Source organism: Macrobrachium rosenbergii, chromosome 58, assembly GCF_040412425.1.
Source record: "Macrobrachium rosenbergii isolate ZJJX-2024 chromosome 58, ASM4041242v1, whole genome shotgun sequence".
Classification (NCBI taxonomy): Eukaryota; Metazoa; Arthropoda; class Malacostraca; order Decapoda; family Palaemonidae; genus Macrobrachium; species Macrobrachium rosenbergii.
Genome location: NC_089798.1, coordinates 15,401,178 through 15,418,163, shown reverse-complemented (window position 1 = coordinate 15,418,163; position 16,986 = coordinate 15,401,178). Strand labels below are relative to the sequence as shown.

The 16,986-nt window shown below is 42.5% G+C and overlaps 1 protein-coding gene across 2 annotated transcripts in view; it reads right to left on the bottom strand.

The window, feature by feature from the left end:
- calypso (ubiquitin carboxyl-terminal hydrolase calypso) overlaps window positions 1-16,986 on the bottom strand; it is a 523,758-nt gene that overhangs the window by 408,867 nt on the left and 97,905 nt on the right. For both annotated transcript variants that reach the window (XM_067101808.1, XM_067101809.1), the window contains exons 4-5: window positions 15,648-15,773; window positions 15,301-15,508 (exon numbers count right to left, since the gene is read on the bottom strand). In XM_067101808.1, coding sequence (XP_066957909.1) covers window positions 15,301-15,508; window positions 15,648-15,773 — 334 coding nt within the window. The remainder of the gene's footprint in view (window positions 1-15,300; window positions 15,509-15,647; window positions 15,774-16,986) is intronic.

Sequence of the window (16,986 nt, the reverse complement as noted above, 5' to 3'; positions counted from 1 at the left end):
TAACCAAGACGGCTTTCCAGTGGCATTCAGCCGCAGCCTGGGAATGGACAACAGGCTCAGCGGAGGGGGCAACTACCCGTGGGCAAACCTCACTATAGAGGGATGAATAAATTTGTTTGTATTTAGCATTTCCCAACGTTTTGAGAGAGAGAGAGAGAGAGAGAGAGAGAGAGAGAGAGAGAGAGAGAGAGAGAGAGAGAGAGAGAGAGAGTAATTGTCGTAAGTGAGTGCTTTGGTTGTTGGAAGAGGGATGAGGTCGTTAGTTTGTTTATGGTGCTGTCTGTCTGTGGAATATGTGAAGGATTTTTTCGGTTTTTGAGTGAGTCTTGAGTCAGAGCTAGTGCTGGTCTGTCGTTTGGTTTTGGACAGTTTTTGTGTGCTTTTTGAGAGTTGTTGGTTTTCCTTGTTAGTGTACTGTTCTTGTTGTGTATATAGTTCTATCTTCTTTTTATGTTTCCTTGTTTTGTTTGTGTGGTTTTGGGTGCTGTGTTGGCGACCGTGGACGCCTTACTCCATCTTCCAGCAACCGAGGATCAGGGTGAGTGTTGTGTACTGTTTTTTGTGGTTTTGAATTCCGCCACATAATATTTGGCACCCAACGTGGGGCAGCTGCAATTGAGATTAGTGGCTAGTAGTGTGACTGGAGGGAATGGAAGAGGAACTGGTGAGGTTGAGAGAGGAGTTGTGGCTGGCAAGAGAGGAGAATGAGAGGCTGAGGGGTGAGAATGAGGAGTTGAGGAGTCAGTTGGAGGAGATGGGGGGAATGCTAAGGAGTGCAAAAGAAGAAATGAAAGGGGAGATGAAAGAGTCAGAAGAGAGAATGGAAGAGAGGATGGATAAAAAGTTGGAGGGAATGATGGAAAGTGTGGAAGAAATGATGAAAGGTAGGTTCAAGGGTGGTTTTGGAGAAGGGGCTGTTGGAGGCAGGTCCTCCAGAACGTGTGAAGGGGCAAGAGAGAAAGAAAAGGAGGAAGAAGTGAATGGAAGCGTGAGTGATGAAAGTGATGTGGAAATAGGAAGTAAGAAACGAGAGAATGAAAGGCAGGGTAAGGAAAAGGGGAATGAAAAGCAAGGGAAGGAACGGAGGGAAAGTAAGGATACGTCAGGGGAGGAAAAAGGGAAGGGAAAGGGAAAGGAAATTGGTAAGAAGGGTAAGGAAGTGGGAAAGGCAGGAAAGAAGGGAGAGGGTGAAGGCAGATGTGATAGTGAGGTGGATGGGGGTGGATAAAAAGTGGATAAAAAGAGGGGAAGAAGAGTGTAATGAGTAAGATGAATGTAAGTGCGGAAGTGGACTCTTTGTATTCGGAAGAGGGTATGAAAGGACAGAGTGAAAGTAGCGAAAGTGAGAGTGAAAGTGAGAAAGAAGTGGGAAAGGCTATGTATGTGAGGGAGGTACCCGGTGTGAAAGGTATAATGAGTATGGAAGTAGGGATGTGCATGATTTCTTTAGGGAGTATGAAAGGTTTTGTCAGGATAAGTATGGGGAAAGTAAGAGAGTGTGGGCACGAGAATTAGGAGAATATTTGACTGGGTTTTGCTTGATATGTATAGGGTTATTATGAGTGTGGGAGATGTTGAGTATGACAAGGTGAAAGCTAGACTAGTTGAGCAAGCGAGGCGTATGAAAGCGAGTGTTAAGTATAAGAGGAAGAATGAATTTGATGAGGCAAGAATGAAAGCTGGGGAAACCTTGTCACTGTATGCTTGTAGGCTGGAGACGTTGGCAAGGAAGAAGTTTGGGGATGATGGGATAGATGAATGTAAGGAGTTAGTACGGAAGTTGTTAGGGACAGTGCCAGATGGAGTTAGAGAATTTGTGAACTTGAAGCGGAAGGAGAAGAAAAGATGGACGAATGAAAGGTTGACTTGGGGAGAAATTTTGGAAATTGTAGAAGATTATGAGCTTGACAGGGTTATAAAGAGAGCAGAAGTGTAAGTGTAAGGGCTGGGGTAGATGAGAGAGTGCCAGAGTTTGGAAGCTTTAGGGATGCAGTGTTGAGGGGCCCAATGAGAATGGCCGATAGTGTAATAGATAGGAGTGTAAGAGCAAGTAATGTGGAGGTGCCAGTGAGGATGAATGGTGGGTTTGTAAAGGGAACAACGGGTTGGACGGGTTAGGGATAGTAGTGTACAAAGGGGAAGGTCGATGAGTGGAAGTCGAGCGAAGTGTTTTAGATGTGGAAAGGAAGGACATACAAAGAATGAGTGTAGGTGGGCTTTAGGAGCGTGTTTGGTGTGGGCAATCGGGACATTTGGTAAGGGAGTGTACGAAAGATAGGGGTTAAATGCTACAGGTGCGGACAGGTGGGTCATATTGCTAATGGTTGTAGGGGTACCCAGTGAATGTAATATGTGGCAACTGTGGTAAGAATGGGCATCATGCGAGAATGTGTTCAGAACCGAGAGCAAAGTGTGACGAATGTGGAATGGAAGGGCATGTATCAAGTGTATGTAGACGAAAGAGGGTGACTGTGACAGCGAATTTGGGAAACTGAGTGTGAAGGGGGTTCAAATGAGTGGATCCTCCAGGATGCAAGCGGTGCGTGTGATGCATGTACGTGAGGGGTTGTTGCATGAGGGAGGTTTTGCTGGAAAGACTGACGAGTGCATGAGTGTGCAAGTGTGTTGTAAGGGAGTAAGATTGATTGCCTTAGTAGATACCGGGTGTAGTATGAATGTCATATTTAAGAAGGGATGTGAGAAATTGAGGAATACGTGTGAGATTAGGAATTGTCAGGAGGAAGTAAGAGGGATTGGAAATTTAGGGGTAGCAGTGGTTGGAAGAGTGTGCGAACGGTTAGAAATTGGGGGTGTAGTGATGGATGAAAGTGATTTTTGTGTGATTGAGAGTACGAATGATAAATATGATATTTTATTGGGATGTGAGTTTTTGGAAAAATGCGGGATGGTGGTCCGTCCTCGTATGAAAGTAATTGAATTACATATGAAAGGGGATGTGCTTGGGGATTTGTATTTGGGGAAGGATGGTAGGGTTGAGCAAAAATTGTGGAAGAGAGTGCCTGTAATTGCGACAGAGAGGGTAAAAAGTGCCACATGAGATTGGAGAAGTTGTGAGTGTGAAAGTGGGGATAGGCCGGATAGCCAACAATGATAGGTGTGAGTATGTGGTTGAGGGAATAGACATAAATAAATTAGTCAGGGCAAATGTGTGTGTATATGATGGGGTTTTGAACATGGGAGATCCGAGGGTATATATAACGTCATTGCGAGTGTCAGGAAGAAGCGAGTCCGAGGAATATGTGAGGGAGATTGCGTGGGAATATTACATACGATGGTGAATGTGGATGATGAGAGGTACGTGAAGGTACGGCAGGTGATGACAGGTGATTTGAAAGGAGCTAATGATTGGACGTATGAGGAGTTGAAAGAAAGAGTAAAGGTAGATGAAAATGTAAGTGATAACGTAAGAGAACGATTGAGGAGAATGTTGTGGGATAGGCAGGGGGCACTGAGTCGTGGTGACGAGGATTTTGGGGATCAAGCTTCGAATTTAAAATAGTTCTGGAAGACGACACCCCATATATCAGCGTGCCCCGATTTTTTTTCTCCGTCTATCAATCGTGAGATAGAGGAGCAGTGTGAGGAGCTTGAGAGGGTGGGAGTGATTGAAAGAGTACGAGCGCCTGGAATAGCCCATTGTACCGGTATGTAAGCCAGATGGAAGTTTGCGAATGTGTGTGGATTATCGGAAGGTGAATGAAGTAACTGTGAAAGAGCGATTCCCGATGAATGTGGTGTCTGATTGTGTGTACAAGATGAATGGAATGAAAGTGTTTACAAAATTAGATCTGGTAAGGGCTATTACCAGATGCCTCTGGAGGAAGGAGCAGGCATATTACGGCCTTTTCTAGTAGTTCCTGCCACTACCAGTTCCGGAGATTAAGTTTCGGACTGGCTAATGCACCTGCTGCCTTCCAAAGGGCAATGAATGTGGTTCTGGCTGGGTTTGATTGCAAGATGGTAACTGTTTTTATAGATGATATTTTGATTGCGAGTGAGACTGTAGAAGAGAATATGGAACTGCTTGAACGAGTGTTAGAAAGGTTGGAAGAAGTAGGAATAAAAGTAAAACTTGGAAAGTGTGCTTGGTTGGCTGGGAGGTGGAATTCCTAGGGCATATGGTGAGTGGAAGAGGTGTAAGGAAGAGTGATAAGTTCGTGAATAAAGTAAGGAATTTCACGTCCCCGGACCGTGCGTGAGTTGAAAGGGTTTTGGGTTTAATTGAGTTTGGAAGGAAGTTTATAAAAGATTGTTCAGGGATCGGGAAACCACTTACTGAATGGACGGGGAAGAGAAATTGTGCAAGATTGAAATGGGATGAGCGAATGATTGAAGCGTTGAGAGAGATTGAAAGAGGAGGCTGCAAGAGACGTGGCGTTGGCTTTCCGGACTATAGTGAGAATGCGAATAAACTAGAACTGTATACGGATGCAAGTAAATATAGTATGGGAGGATGCTTGGCACAAATGCAGAAGGCGAATGGGGGAGAACAATCGAGAGTAATTGCGTATGTGAGCAAGGCGTTTGGAAAGGCAGAGTTGAAATATTCGGTGATTGAAAAGGAATTGGCTGCTATAAGGTTTTGTGTGAAAGCGTTGAAAGTATTTTTGTATGGGGTAGATTTTGTGATACGGACGGACCATCGACCGCTAGTATATATGGTTAAAAAGGAGAGTGTGAATGCTAGAATTGCGAGAACGATAGAGGATTTGAATGAGTTTAGTTTTAAGGTAGAGTATGTACAAGGTAGACAGAATATTGTTGCAGATGCTATGTCGCGTATGTGGACTGAACGAGATGATAGGGTTAGGAGCGACTGGGACCCGGACCAAGTACCTGCAAGCATGAACGAGTTACGTGAAAAGGTGATGAATGAGATGCCGGAAGGAGGAGTGCGCGAGGAAGGAAGGGAATTAGATGAGGAGGAAAAGTTAGTGAAAGTGTTGTGGTAGTGGCTGAAATGTTTAAAATTACAGTATGATTGTTCTTTGGATGGAATAGGCCGGTGGAGTATAAAGGAAGGGTGAATGAAAATGGTACGAATGTGATTTTAAATGTTCATTGTGGAAAGGATACTTGTAGCTGGTTGGTTAAGAAAGGTGATTGTGGGGAAAATGAGGGAATAAGGGGTAGGGTTGAGGATATCGTTGAAGATGAATGCGATGAGGATGGTTGTGAGGAAGCTAAGCAGGTGAATGTAGCCGTGAGAGCGTGTATGCATGAAGCGAAAGGTAAATTAGTAACGAATGTAGTGGTGAATCAGAGTGAATATTGTAGTTTGGTAGACACGGGAGCACAAGTGTCGTTAGTGAGTAGTACAGTAGTTAGTGAATTGGAAAGGTGCGATTGGGATATAAAAGAAAATCAACGAGTGTAAGGATACATGGTTTGGGACAAGGGAGTGTGTTAGTATGGGAGGAGGTACAATTAAAAATTCAGTTAGGGGATTTGAAATAATACATGATTTTGTAGTCATGGATGAGAATGATATGCCAACATGTTTTTATTAGGAATTGATTTTATGAGAATGCATGATATAAGTGTGGATGTCGGGAGGGAATTTTTAGGAAAGGGCGGCAGGGAAATAACGAAGGTTAAAGGAGGGGATGTGTCTAAAACTAGTTTTGTAGGTATGGTAGATATTGCAAGGAGTGAAAATGATTTGTTGAGTGAAGAGGAAATTAAGCAGATGCAAAATCAGTGCATGAAAATAAATATGTTAAGAGAGTGTGTGTTAGGGGGTGTAAGAGTAGGAAGTTGGCCGTCTGAGTTAGAAGTGTATAAGCGAAGTGCTAAGAGATTTGTTGTATGTAAAGGTATAGTTTATTTTTTGCATCAGGAAGGAATATGGGATGGGGAAGTGTATGTGCCAGTATTTTCGGAAGACGCAGCCGTGGGTATGTGTTTATTGGTGCATGATAGGTTTGGGCATCTGGGGAAAAATAAATTATGGGAATGTATGAGAGAGAGATTGTATGTGCCTGGATTGAGTAAAATTTGTGCGGATGTAGCGATTACGTGTGCGGACTGTCAGAAGGGTAAGTATCAAAGTGTGCATGCGAATCCACCTGTGTTGCGATTGCAGATGAAAGAGTTATCTGAGATGGTTGTGATTGATTGTGTGTCGTTGCCTGTGACTGCTAGAGGACATGTGGGAATGGTTGTAATGGTAGATCATTTGAGTAAGTTTGCATATCGGTAGCGATTCGGAACAAAAAGAGTGAGACTGTGAGCGAGAATGGTGGGTCAAGTGATGTTGCCAATGTGTGTGTGCAAGCCGACGCAAATGTTGAGTGACAATGGGCCTGAATTTGTTGGATGGGAGTTTGAGCAAATGTTGCGTGATTGGGGCATAGAACATGTGTACTCTCGCCGTATATGCCCAGTCGAATGGATTGGCGGAACGAACGGTGAGAACGTTGACAGAGATATTACGTATGATGAGTGAATGGGATAATGATTGGGATGTAAACGTTGGGCGAGCATTGTGGGTATACAACGCCACCATGCATAAGGGTATTGGTATGTCTCCATGTAAATATGTATTAAATTTTGAAAAGATAGTGAGACCGAGATTGGGTATATCTGAGAATGATAGGGAGGTATGGAAGAAGGCGCACGAGAGGTTTGAAAGTTACAAGGTGGGCAAGAAAGTGTTGAAAGAAGTAATCGAGAAAGGGCGATTGAATGTAAATAAAGTGCGTGAAAAATTTGAGGGTCCGTATGAAGTGTTGGAAGTTGGTCCCAGTGGGCTTAGTTATGTTGTAGGGGAAGCATGTGTAGATGGTAGTGTGAGAGAAATACGAGCGCATCATAACCAATTGCGTAGATGGAAGGATGTACCGGAATATGTGAGAGAGAATGGGGTGTATAAATGGTTGAAATCGAATGTGGGTGAACCAAGTATGCATGAGAGCTTGTGTATGGAGGATCAGCAATTTGTTTTGATAGAGTATGGTAGGAAACGTAAGAAAGAAAGGGAAGAACGTAAGTGAACGGAGTGATTGTAAGTTGTGTGATAGGGGTGTGAATGCCAAAGTGAAAATGAGTGATAAAGCGTGTAATACGGATGAATGGGATGGTATGAATAGAAAGTATAGCATATGCGGGTTTGATATAACTGAGTTGACTGAACGTGTAGGGGTAAGTGAACGGTTGGAGGTGAGCGAAAGTGTAAGAGTAAGAGAGCGTAGCAGTGATAGACGAGTGATTGAAAGCATGAATGAATCGTTGCAAGAATTGGAAAGGTCAATGAGCGAATGGGATGGGTTAGTTGAAGAATTGGGGGAGGTATTTGGGAACAAGTTAGAGGGTATAGATGAGATTGTGGATGAAATTGAGAGTGGTAATAGTGAAGAAGATAGCGTGAATCTGAGAGAGAATGGAGGAGAAGATGTGAGTTTGAATGTTGCTAGAAGAGAGAATGATTCTGAGAGAATGATTGCGTGCCCGCGAACGCCTTCTAGAGGACCTGCTAGTGAGCATCCGTGGGTGTTGCATAAGGCGATTTGAAAGAGGTGTGAAAGGTGTTGGTTGGGAAATGCTAAAAGGGGGGAGAATTATAGAGGGATGAATAAATTTGTTTGTATTTAGCATTTCCCAACGTTTTGAGAGAGAGAGAGAGAGAGAGAGAGAGAGAGAGAGAGAGAGAGAGAGAGAGAGAGAGAGAGAGAGAGAGAGAGAGAGAGAGAGAGAGTGTAATTGTCGTAAGTGAGTGCTTCGGTTGTTGGAAGAGGGATGAGGTCGTTAGTTTGTTTACGGCGCTGTCTGTCTGTGGAATATGTGAAGGATTTCTTGGTTTTTGAGTGAGTCTTGAGTCAGAGCTAGTGCTGGTCTGTCGTTTGGTTTTGGACAGTTTTTTGTGTGCTTTTTGAGAGTTGTTGGTTTTCCTTGTTAGTGTACTGTTCTTGTTGTGTATATAGTTCTATCTTCTTTTTTCATGTTTCCTTGTTTTGTTTGTGTGGTTTTGGGTGCTGTGTTGGCGACCGTGGACGCCTTACTCCATCTTCCAGCAACCGAGGATCAGGGTGAGTGTTGTGTACTGTTTTTTGTGGTTTTGAATTCCGCCACATCACCAGCCTCCCTTGGACCTACAGTACGTCTTCTCCCCAGCACAGGGAAGTGGGACAAGGACCTTCGTCTAGGAGCACTGGTGGGATGGTTAGCCACCTCCTCATTATGCACAACACTGTCACTGTGCACTGCATTACTGACACTGGGAATGCTGGAAGCCCTTTCCAGAAAGGTTTTAAATGGCATACCCAATTCCATAACCCTGCTGGCTAAAAATTCAGATTTCTTATCGAACCTAGATTCGAGACTGGCAATGGTATCGAGATTGGAAGCTGGGGAACCTGGTAAAGGAGTCTGTGGTAATGAAGTAGGAGGGCTAAGGATTGGAGACAGAGCAGGGATTTGAAGAAAAGAATTAACACTAACTCCTAACACAGGAGGAGATGAAACAAGAGCTACGCCAGCCTTATTCTCGGCTCTAAGGGCCGCCTTCCTATTTCTATTCCTATCCAAACTTGCTAAATGCGATATCAAAGTCATTTTTGCTCGTCCCAATCCTGACATTCTGAACAAGTATGATATACTGTACATATTACTGTCTTGTCCCCTACATTTCACATATTTAGTGTGAGAATGAAAAGAGAACTTAACTAATCTCGTTCTACAACACATCCTGGCTAAATAGAATAAAGTTAACCACAGCTAACAAAATTGCTAGATAGCTAAGAAAAATATTCGGCACACACCGAAAACACGGAAAACCTGAATACTTCAGCAAAGAGCTGGACAAATATATCCAAGAAATGATGACGAGGCTGCACAAAACCACCGAAGTTAGTCGGGAGCCAGCAGAAAACTAGCTGAAGCTCTTTGCTGAGTTGTACCTATCAGTCCCAAAAAGGGGGTGGGACCCTGTCACCTACACTAGCGATGGTAGCACCATCGCGAAAATTTAAATTCTTTAAGACTGCCGTGTGGAAAGCTAGTAGATATATAATTGCTTGGTAAGTCACTTATATAAAAATGTAATGTAAAGGACCTCAAGTTTGTATAGTTAGGAAAAATGCAATTTACTTTAAAAAATTGTCATTTGTTCCTACATGATATACAAACCATCGTTCCTTTAGGAACACTCACTGGTTGAAGGGAGGAATCTGAGTGAGTCTCTTTGAACTGACTGGAGTTCTGCACACCTGGGTTACTCCTCCTGGTCAAAAGAGTGAGGAGTACTGTACCGTGCCTCTGACATATTGATCAGAGTATAGGAACTGCGAGATCAAATGTCGGACATCTAGACCTTTCTGAATGAGTGAGGAATCGCAGCTAATACAAAAACAGGCTGGAAGGAATCTAGAGTCAGAGGCAGTAAGGTAAAGACCCGAAAATGGGTTTCCCTTATTGCCAGGGTCTCGTTCCTCCCCTTGCTAGAGGAAAGAGCGGGACTGCTTCTATGCTTCTAGAGAGACAAACAGAAAGGGTGCTCGATGTGTAGACTTATCACATCAGATGCCAGTTCCAGCAAGTGTCGGTTTGAGTCCAATTCTCAGCCCGAAGGAAGAGAAGTAGGAGGATGAGGAAGGGGGAGGAGGTGAAGCCAGTCACTCTCAGAATCCTTCTCACTTATGGAACTATACACCTTAGGCGAGACGCTACCTGTCCTTTTAAAGGAGCCGGTTAAGAAAACACAATTTGTTGAGCAACCACCACAGGACCAAGGAAAAAAGGTTCCAAGGGCCTGTGGGCAAAGACCTAAAGGTAGAAAACATAAATGTGGTCTAATGAGATCACATCTTGCTTCCAGACTGACAGAATCTTCCGGAATGCAAGGGATGGACCAGGCCATTGACTTCATGAGCTCTCGGGCGGAGTGTACAGGTAGTAGTGACTGATCCGGGTCATCGATTACAAAATCCATGGAGGAGATCAAGAAGGACTTGAACCTGGCAATAGATGCCAACGGATTCGGAGTCTGCTATGACATCCGAGATGGAGCCGAGGCATTGATCTCCATCCCCTGTAGGTCCATGAAGATTATCCATACTCTACACCAAGGCCAGAGCGAGACGAGAGTTGGTCTTGAGACGCAGATCTCTGTCTGACGACTCTCACAAGGGCGTGTGCAAAGCACGAGACAGGAACCCTAAATGAGAGTCACATAACATCCAGGTACCTGAGGCCCCTGGGATGGCAAGATCAATAGAAGCTTCTCATCAGTAGCTAAATCTCGACTGAGGAGAAAAAGGCTACTTTCAGATGGAAGACTAGGCCGAATAGGGCCGACATCTTTCACAACTGAATCGGAGAGAAGCAACACTCAGCTGAGGAAACAAGGAAGTCCGCAACCTGCTGAAGAGTGGCTCTGACCAGAGAAAAAGTCCCATCTATGACACCAACCAGCAAAGACGGCTCCAATCCCTGGGTACTGCTGCAGAGGATGAGAGAGATATCCAGCTATCTCCACTGCCACTCGGTGAGAAGCCTATGCTTGCAAGGAAAGCAGGATAGTCTCTAGTCGTGAAGGCACAGGGATTATACTGCCTGAAGAACTGCTCCACGTGTCACTGACACAGAAGGTTGGGTCAGGGAGGAACTCTTCTCGGTGCCTCAGAAGCAAGAGCTAGCAGGTTGGGCAAAAGGCGAAGTCTTCCAGCATTCATCTAAATTTGGGGTGAACACACTTGATGAACAACTTGCAAATTAGACAAACGCGAAGGGAAGATGAAGGCGTTGAGGTTGTTCCACTGTGTCAGCATGCATCATCGTAGTGGTCCATGGGTCTGGTACAATTAAGCAGAAGACCTGCAGAATTCTGCTGAGCCTGGAGGCAAAAAGAAGGATGATAGGGAGCCCTCAAGTTGAGCAACCTCTCTGTGAAAAACTGACTGCAGGGAGCTCTCTGTCCCCATCACTCGATGTCAGAGGCTGAGCTTGTCTGCCAATACAGGCAGTCCCCGGTTATTGGCAGGGGTTCCATTCACGACAGCGTGACGATAACCGTAAATGGCCGATCACTGAAAATCAGTGATAATAGTGCTGATCCTTGGTTATTGGCATTGATATCCGTTTATCAGCATTGATAACCAGGGACCGGCGCCGCCAATCAGTGCCGATAACCGGGGATCAGCGCCGATAACTGGAGATCGGCTAATATTGGTGCCGAAAATCCAGTTATTGCTGTCACTAGACAACTGCTGTAAAACCGGATCGCCGATAACTGCGGACTGCCTGCACATCCCACTGCCTGGAATGTATCTAGCTGATGGCTCTACTAAGTGCACCAAAGTTCACTCGAGCACTTGTAACAGGAGGGAAACGAGACCCTCTTATTTGTTGACGTATGCCACTACTGTGGTGTTGTTGCCTAACAACACCCCAGAGTATCTAAAAAAAAAAAAAAAAAAAAAAAAAAAAAAAAAAAAAAAAAAAAAAAAAAAAAGATCCTGAAACTCTTGGAGGGCCAGGAAACTGCTCTGAGTTCCAGGATGCTAATGAGAAGGTACTTATCATCTCGGTCGCACACCTTGAAGACAATGGTCTTACCGGTGTGCGCCTATTCCCTGGTCGGCGCATCTGAGAACAGAAGCATGTCTCGAGAACAATATATACATATTTAGAGGTTCCTGTCAATCAAGCACCAGCCTAAATCCTTCCTCATCCTTTGAGAGAGGGAAGGATTAAGAACTGGAAGCAGATCTCCTTCATTATCCATGAAGAGAATCGAAGGCGATGCTGCCCGAGGGGACAGCTTCTGCAGTGACGATAGGATACCAAAGACGACTAGCTCTAGATGGGCTGGCTGCTCCTGAAGTCAGGAACTTGGGAGAGAAGGCAGAACAGAAGTTCGATGAAAGTGACCAAGATCTGGAGGAAATAGATACTTCTCCTGAAGGATATCCACTGCCAGGTCTCGGCTATGTTGCTGTCATATAGTCCAATGACTTGACAGTCATTCCTTCATCAAGGCACCAGCAGAGGGAGAACGCTGTTCCGAGAGTTTTCCCTTCCTCTCCTCCCTCTGCCCTCTTCCCAATGGAAAGAGGGTTGAAAGAGACACACATATGCACACTTTGTAAGAAGAGAATGAGGAAGGTTGGGTGTTCTGCAAGCGTCCTTGGAGCCTGAGACTTCTAGGGGCCGAGGAAAGGCTAGGCTGCCACTGTCCAGAGGACAAAGCAATTAATTGCCCCGGTACATTCCTTGACTACTGTGGTATCTACCTACTCTTTGTGAAAGAGGAAGGCAGAACCGAGTGAAGGTCCATTCCTGAGAGAATGATGACTCCGGAATTACTAGACTGGAGATCGGAATCAGAACAGTGCCCCTCTTCTTTGCACCAGAATTACCCACAGGTTGCTTTGAGAAAGCCCTTATAGCAAGCAAGGGCCGTGGCAGCCCCAGCAAAGTCCCTGCAAGGAGCAGTGAAGAGTATTCACAGGGGATGCCGTAGTCTTCTCCCTGATATCATTGTGCTGATGAATCGGCATGAAGAGGTCTGTGAAAAGAAAATCGAGGCTGTCCACATCCCAAAGAAGAAGACCATGAGTCCTCCTGGGGCGTGACACCTCCAATCTCTTCTTCTTGGAGGGATAACTTCGCCAGAACCAAGAAAACCATCCTCGACTACTCGGATGTACTTGTTGGAGTCCTCTCTATCCAACTCAGATCTAATGAACATGCTTGATCCCTGCAACTATTACAAATTGTATGCAAATTATATATGGCAGAAGTCAACCTCATATTGCAGCCCTTGCTGCAGCGAGGAGTGCTAGATGTACTTAAAACGGACATTGTCAAAAGCAAGTTGACTAAGTCTCAAAAAGGGAAAACAAGTCAAAATTAAAAAAATTCATATTGAATAAGTAATCCTGACTGAATACATGCCGAAAGGCAACCAAAAGAATCCAAAATACTTCACAGATAACTTCAGGAAAACAACCGGTAAAGCCTATGAAATCCAAAATTTAAGCTGCTGCTCACAACCTTCGTCGGGAGCCAGCAGAAATACATTGAGCCTCTCTGCTGTGTTGTTCCTCTCCTTCCCTGAGAGAGGGTGAGCTAGTTACAATACTTATGCCAAAAACAAACAAAAGAATTGCTACTGCAAATTTTCAAATTTTAGCTGCTGGTTACTAGAAATTGATAGCTATATAATTACTGTACTTGGTAAGTTACCTGTATAAAAATGGGATATACAGGTAGTCGTCGACTTACGACCTATGCGACTTACGACCGACCGACTTTACGACGGCTACGACAATATAATATAATATATAATAATACTGAATTTTACATTTTGCTAAAATACGTCGAGCGTGTGTACAATACTTTTTCCCGCTACCGGCAGCGCGCTCATATCCGAGAGATGCTGAGCTTTCGGCAGCATTCAGTGTGTTTGTGTCGTTCGAAAATGGTAAAAGATTCATATTTATGTAATGTATTTTGTATTTCTATTTTTTGCAAATAAATCAAATGTAATAACAAATTACCGTATTTGATGGCTTATAAGACGCATGTCTGCATAGGACGCACCCCAATTTCAGCAGGACATTGAGGGAAAAAAAATAAGGTTTCCTAGCCTATGCTCATATGATTTTGGTAAGTAAACATTGTAGTATTAGGGTATCATATGCATATTGTTTCTTACCAACAGAATCAACAAAAACATTAATAAAGAAGTTATTTACCATATTTATATTTATCAAAATATGTATTATACAATCAGCCATTTACTACGATCGAATGTTTCGTCTGCTGCTGAAAGCTAACTCATAGGTTTACCAATAGATTGCAACACATTCATTTGTAAACATTGTTTCTTACCGGCAGAATCAACAAAAACATTAATAAAGATGTTACCTACGGTAATATATGTTGCATATATCCATTATATATTATAAAAGTATGCAATCAAGGGGTAAAATCCAATAAATAAAAATGTTTCTTATGTAACGGCTCGAGTCTCGTGAGCAACTGAACAAAGCCATGTTATTATGCTTAAAAGAGAATGCTAGCACGATTTACGAAGTATCAACTCAACGAAGCCTTGTTATTATGCCTAAAGAGAGTGGTAGCAGGAATTGTCAACCACCAATTGATCGAAGCCATGTTGTTATGCGTAAAGAGAATGTTAGCAGGAATTGCCAACTACCAACTGAACGAAGCCTTGTTATTTGTAAAGCTCTCGAGATAATCACCAATAGGTGGCAGCACACGTACTGTAAGTGTAAATGTGGAATGCGGCAATCCGCTGTAGACGACGATAATGATATTAACACATTTTAATGAAAATATCAATAATAACAACGTAGATATTGATTATAATACTAGCAGTAGTAATTGCGGTGATGGTAAGTGTCATAATGATAAATAATTATAATAAACTTTGTTGTTTTTTAATAGGTTATTAGGATAAAACTGAATGTTAGGCTAGGCTACAACATCTATGTGACATTTCATGTATAATTTCGGCCAAAATGCTTAAATTTTGAGCCTACATTATGTACATGGGGCGCAGGGGAATTTTTTAGGCCATTTTTTTTTTTGTTAAAAAAGTGCGTCTTATACACCGTCAAATACAGTATGTATTTAATTCAAACCTATAAATAAATAAAAGTAAATACTACGTCATACGTGTAGCCGATTGGCAATGCAAATGGCGGATAAGAAAATGTAAACAGACCAGACAGATGGTTTGAATGCCTACAATAAAAATGTTACATACAGTAATAAAAGTAAGTATTAATCAAGGAGTTCAAGCAAGATAAGATTTCATATGCTAAACGTAATAATAGGTACTATACATGCACATTTTTGGGATAATATAAAATGTATATGTAAGCTAGTCATACTTATGATATAATATATGATGGATAATATACGGTAGGTACAGAATACATGTACATATGTGGTTGGTCGACTTACGACGAGATCGACTTCCGACCGCTCTGTCAGAACCTAATGCCGTCGTAAGTCGACGACTACCTGTATTCTGAAATCCCACTGAGAAATATGGATGGAACAGGAAATATTAACAGGGAAATAACAGCTTAAAATGAACACATTCTAGAACCAAAGACAGTAAGATGTTGCCAGGTAAATAAGGGTTCTTCTTTTGGTGCTTCTCAGGATTAGGCCCATATGCAATAATGGGGTTGGATTAAATATTTATAAAACAATACCTGTACTTTTTTCATCAGCAAAATAAAATATAACAGCAAGTGTAATGGTAACACATGTCAAAGCAGGTACTCTTGCTTCCTCACTTACCATGGTCGATGGGAGAGGGTTTTAAACCATCTAACTCAAAGAGACGCCCATTGACTGGAACATATGATACAAAGTGGAACGTCTCAGCATTTGACACTCTACTACTTGTTGGTACTCCAGGTGTCTTATCTGGTCTTCTCCTTGCTTGAGGAGCTGCATGGGAGTTATGTGCATTGGCAAGTTCAGGTGTATTGCCAATTGCCCAACCCTACAAAAATCAATAAGAATTTTTTTACAAAGAAATATACATAAAATACTAGAAGACCTGCTAGCCCTTATAAACACAAATCTCAAAATTATTTTAAATTAATTTCAATAACTTTTATATATAAATAAATTAAACTTACTTTATTTTCTGGGTCCATTCCAACTGTGAGCACTTTCAGTCTTGATAGAGTTGGTCCTAAATCAAGAGCAGAGCAGTTCAGCAATACTGACAGTAGCGAATGGGTAGCACAGCTATTAGGAACCATCTGTTGATAAAAATGAACCCACATACTAAGATAAAAGGGGATTCTTACTGAAAAAAAAAAGGGGGGGTAATTTGGATAATGTACTGTATATCAGTGATTAGTGCATCACGCCCAGAATGTGTTTTATCTTTATTTGATTAACAATATAGACCATTTTAAATTGGCACTGACTTTGCCCCCATATTTTATAACTACAGGTCCCAATTTATATACTAAGTTATACTGCAAATGTTTCAACACATCCCTTTACTTTATGACAGTTAACCTGTGGCAGCAGCAATCTCCAAGACATATCCCAAAAGAACAAGAAGTCCCCTTTCCACCTGAGTCTGCATCCAGACCCCAAGAGTACCCATACTGGTGAAAGCTGGGCATTCTCCACAAGTCTGGTTGGAGAAGATTGTAAACTTTGTTTACAATCTTCTCCAACATTTTTTGAGTGATTAATTTAGACAGTTCTTTAAAATTTTCCCGTGTTATTAATCTATTATTACTAGAGGTGCATTATTTTTTTGCTAAGAAACCCTTTCTCAGAGCTATACTGTTAATAAATATAGCCGTGGGCCCTTAGAAATGACATTTTGAGAAGCTTTTTGTTGTCATCTCAATGTATGATTGATGGCATCCCTCAGTTCCAGAATTTGTATCAGGAGTTGACACTGAACTACTTGAGGGCATCTGTAAGGAGTGCTGTATTATTTTTTAGGAGAAAGTAGACTTTTCTCCTGTTTTTACAAAAAATGATAAGCACAATTTTGTCACTGGGGGAAATAACACAACATTCTCTTTATCTTCTGGAGGTCGGTCTCACTTGCTTCATAATTCTGATGCATGATGCCTTTATAATGTAATTCTATAGTTTCACTGTCATCTCTTGGGGGGCTGGGTTCTTTATGCCACTTGTTGATAGTAGCACAGATGTGCTATTCTATTTTCTTACTGGAGATACATTGTTTATCAAAGTCTCAGAAACCCTGATGATTACTCAGAGGTTACTATTCCTTGAGGAACAATATGTGAGAGTTATCCTGACATAGGGTTCAACAATATTATTCAACTTCCCGGGGCAATCACTTTGTCCTACAAAAAGAGAAAAAACTAACACCCAACAAAAATACCCTTAAGAAACAAAGTCATCAACAAAAATGCCCCGCTGAGGGATGCCCTCAATCATATACCAAGATGACAAGAACACCCCTCCTGTCACCTGAAA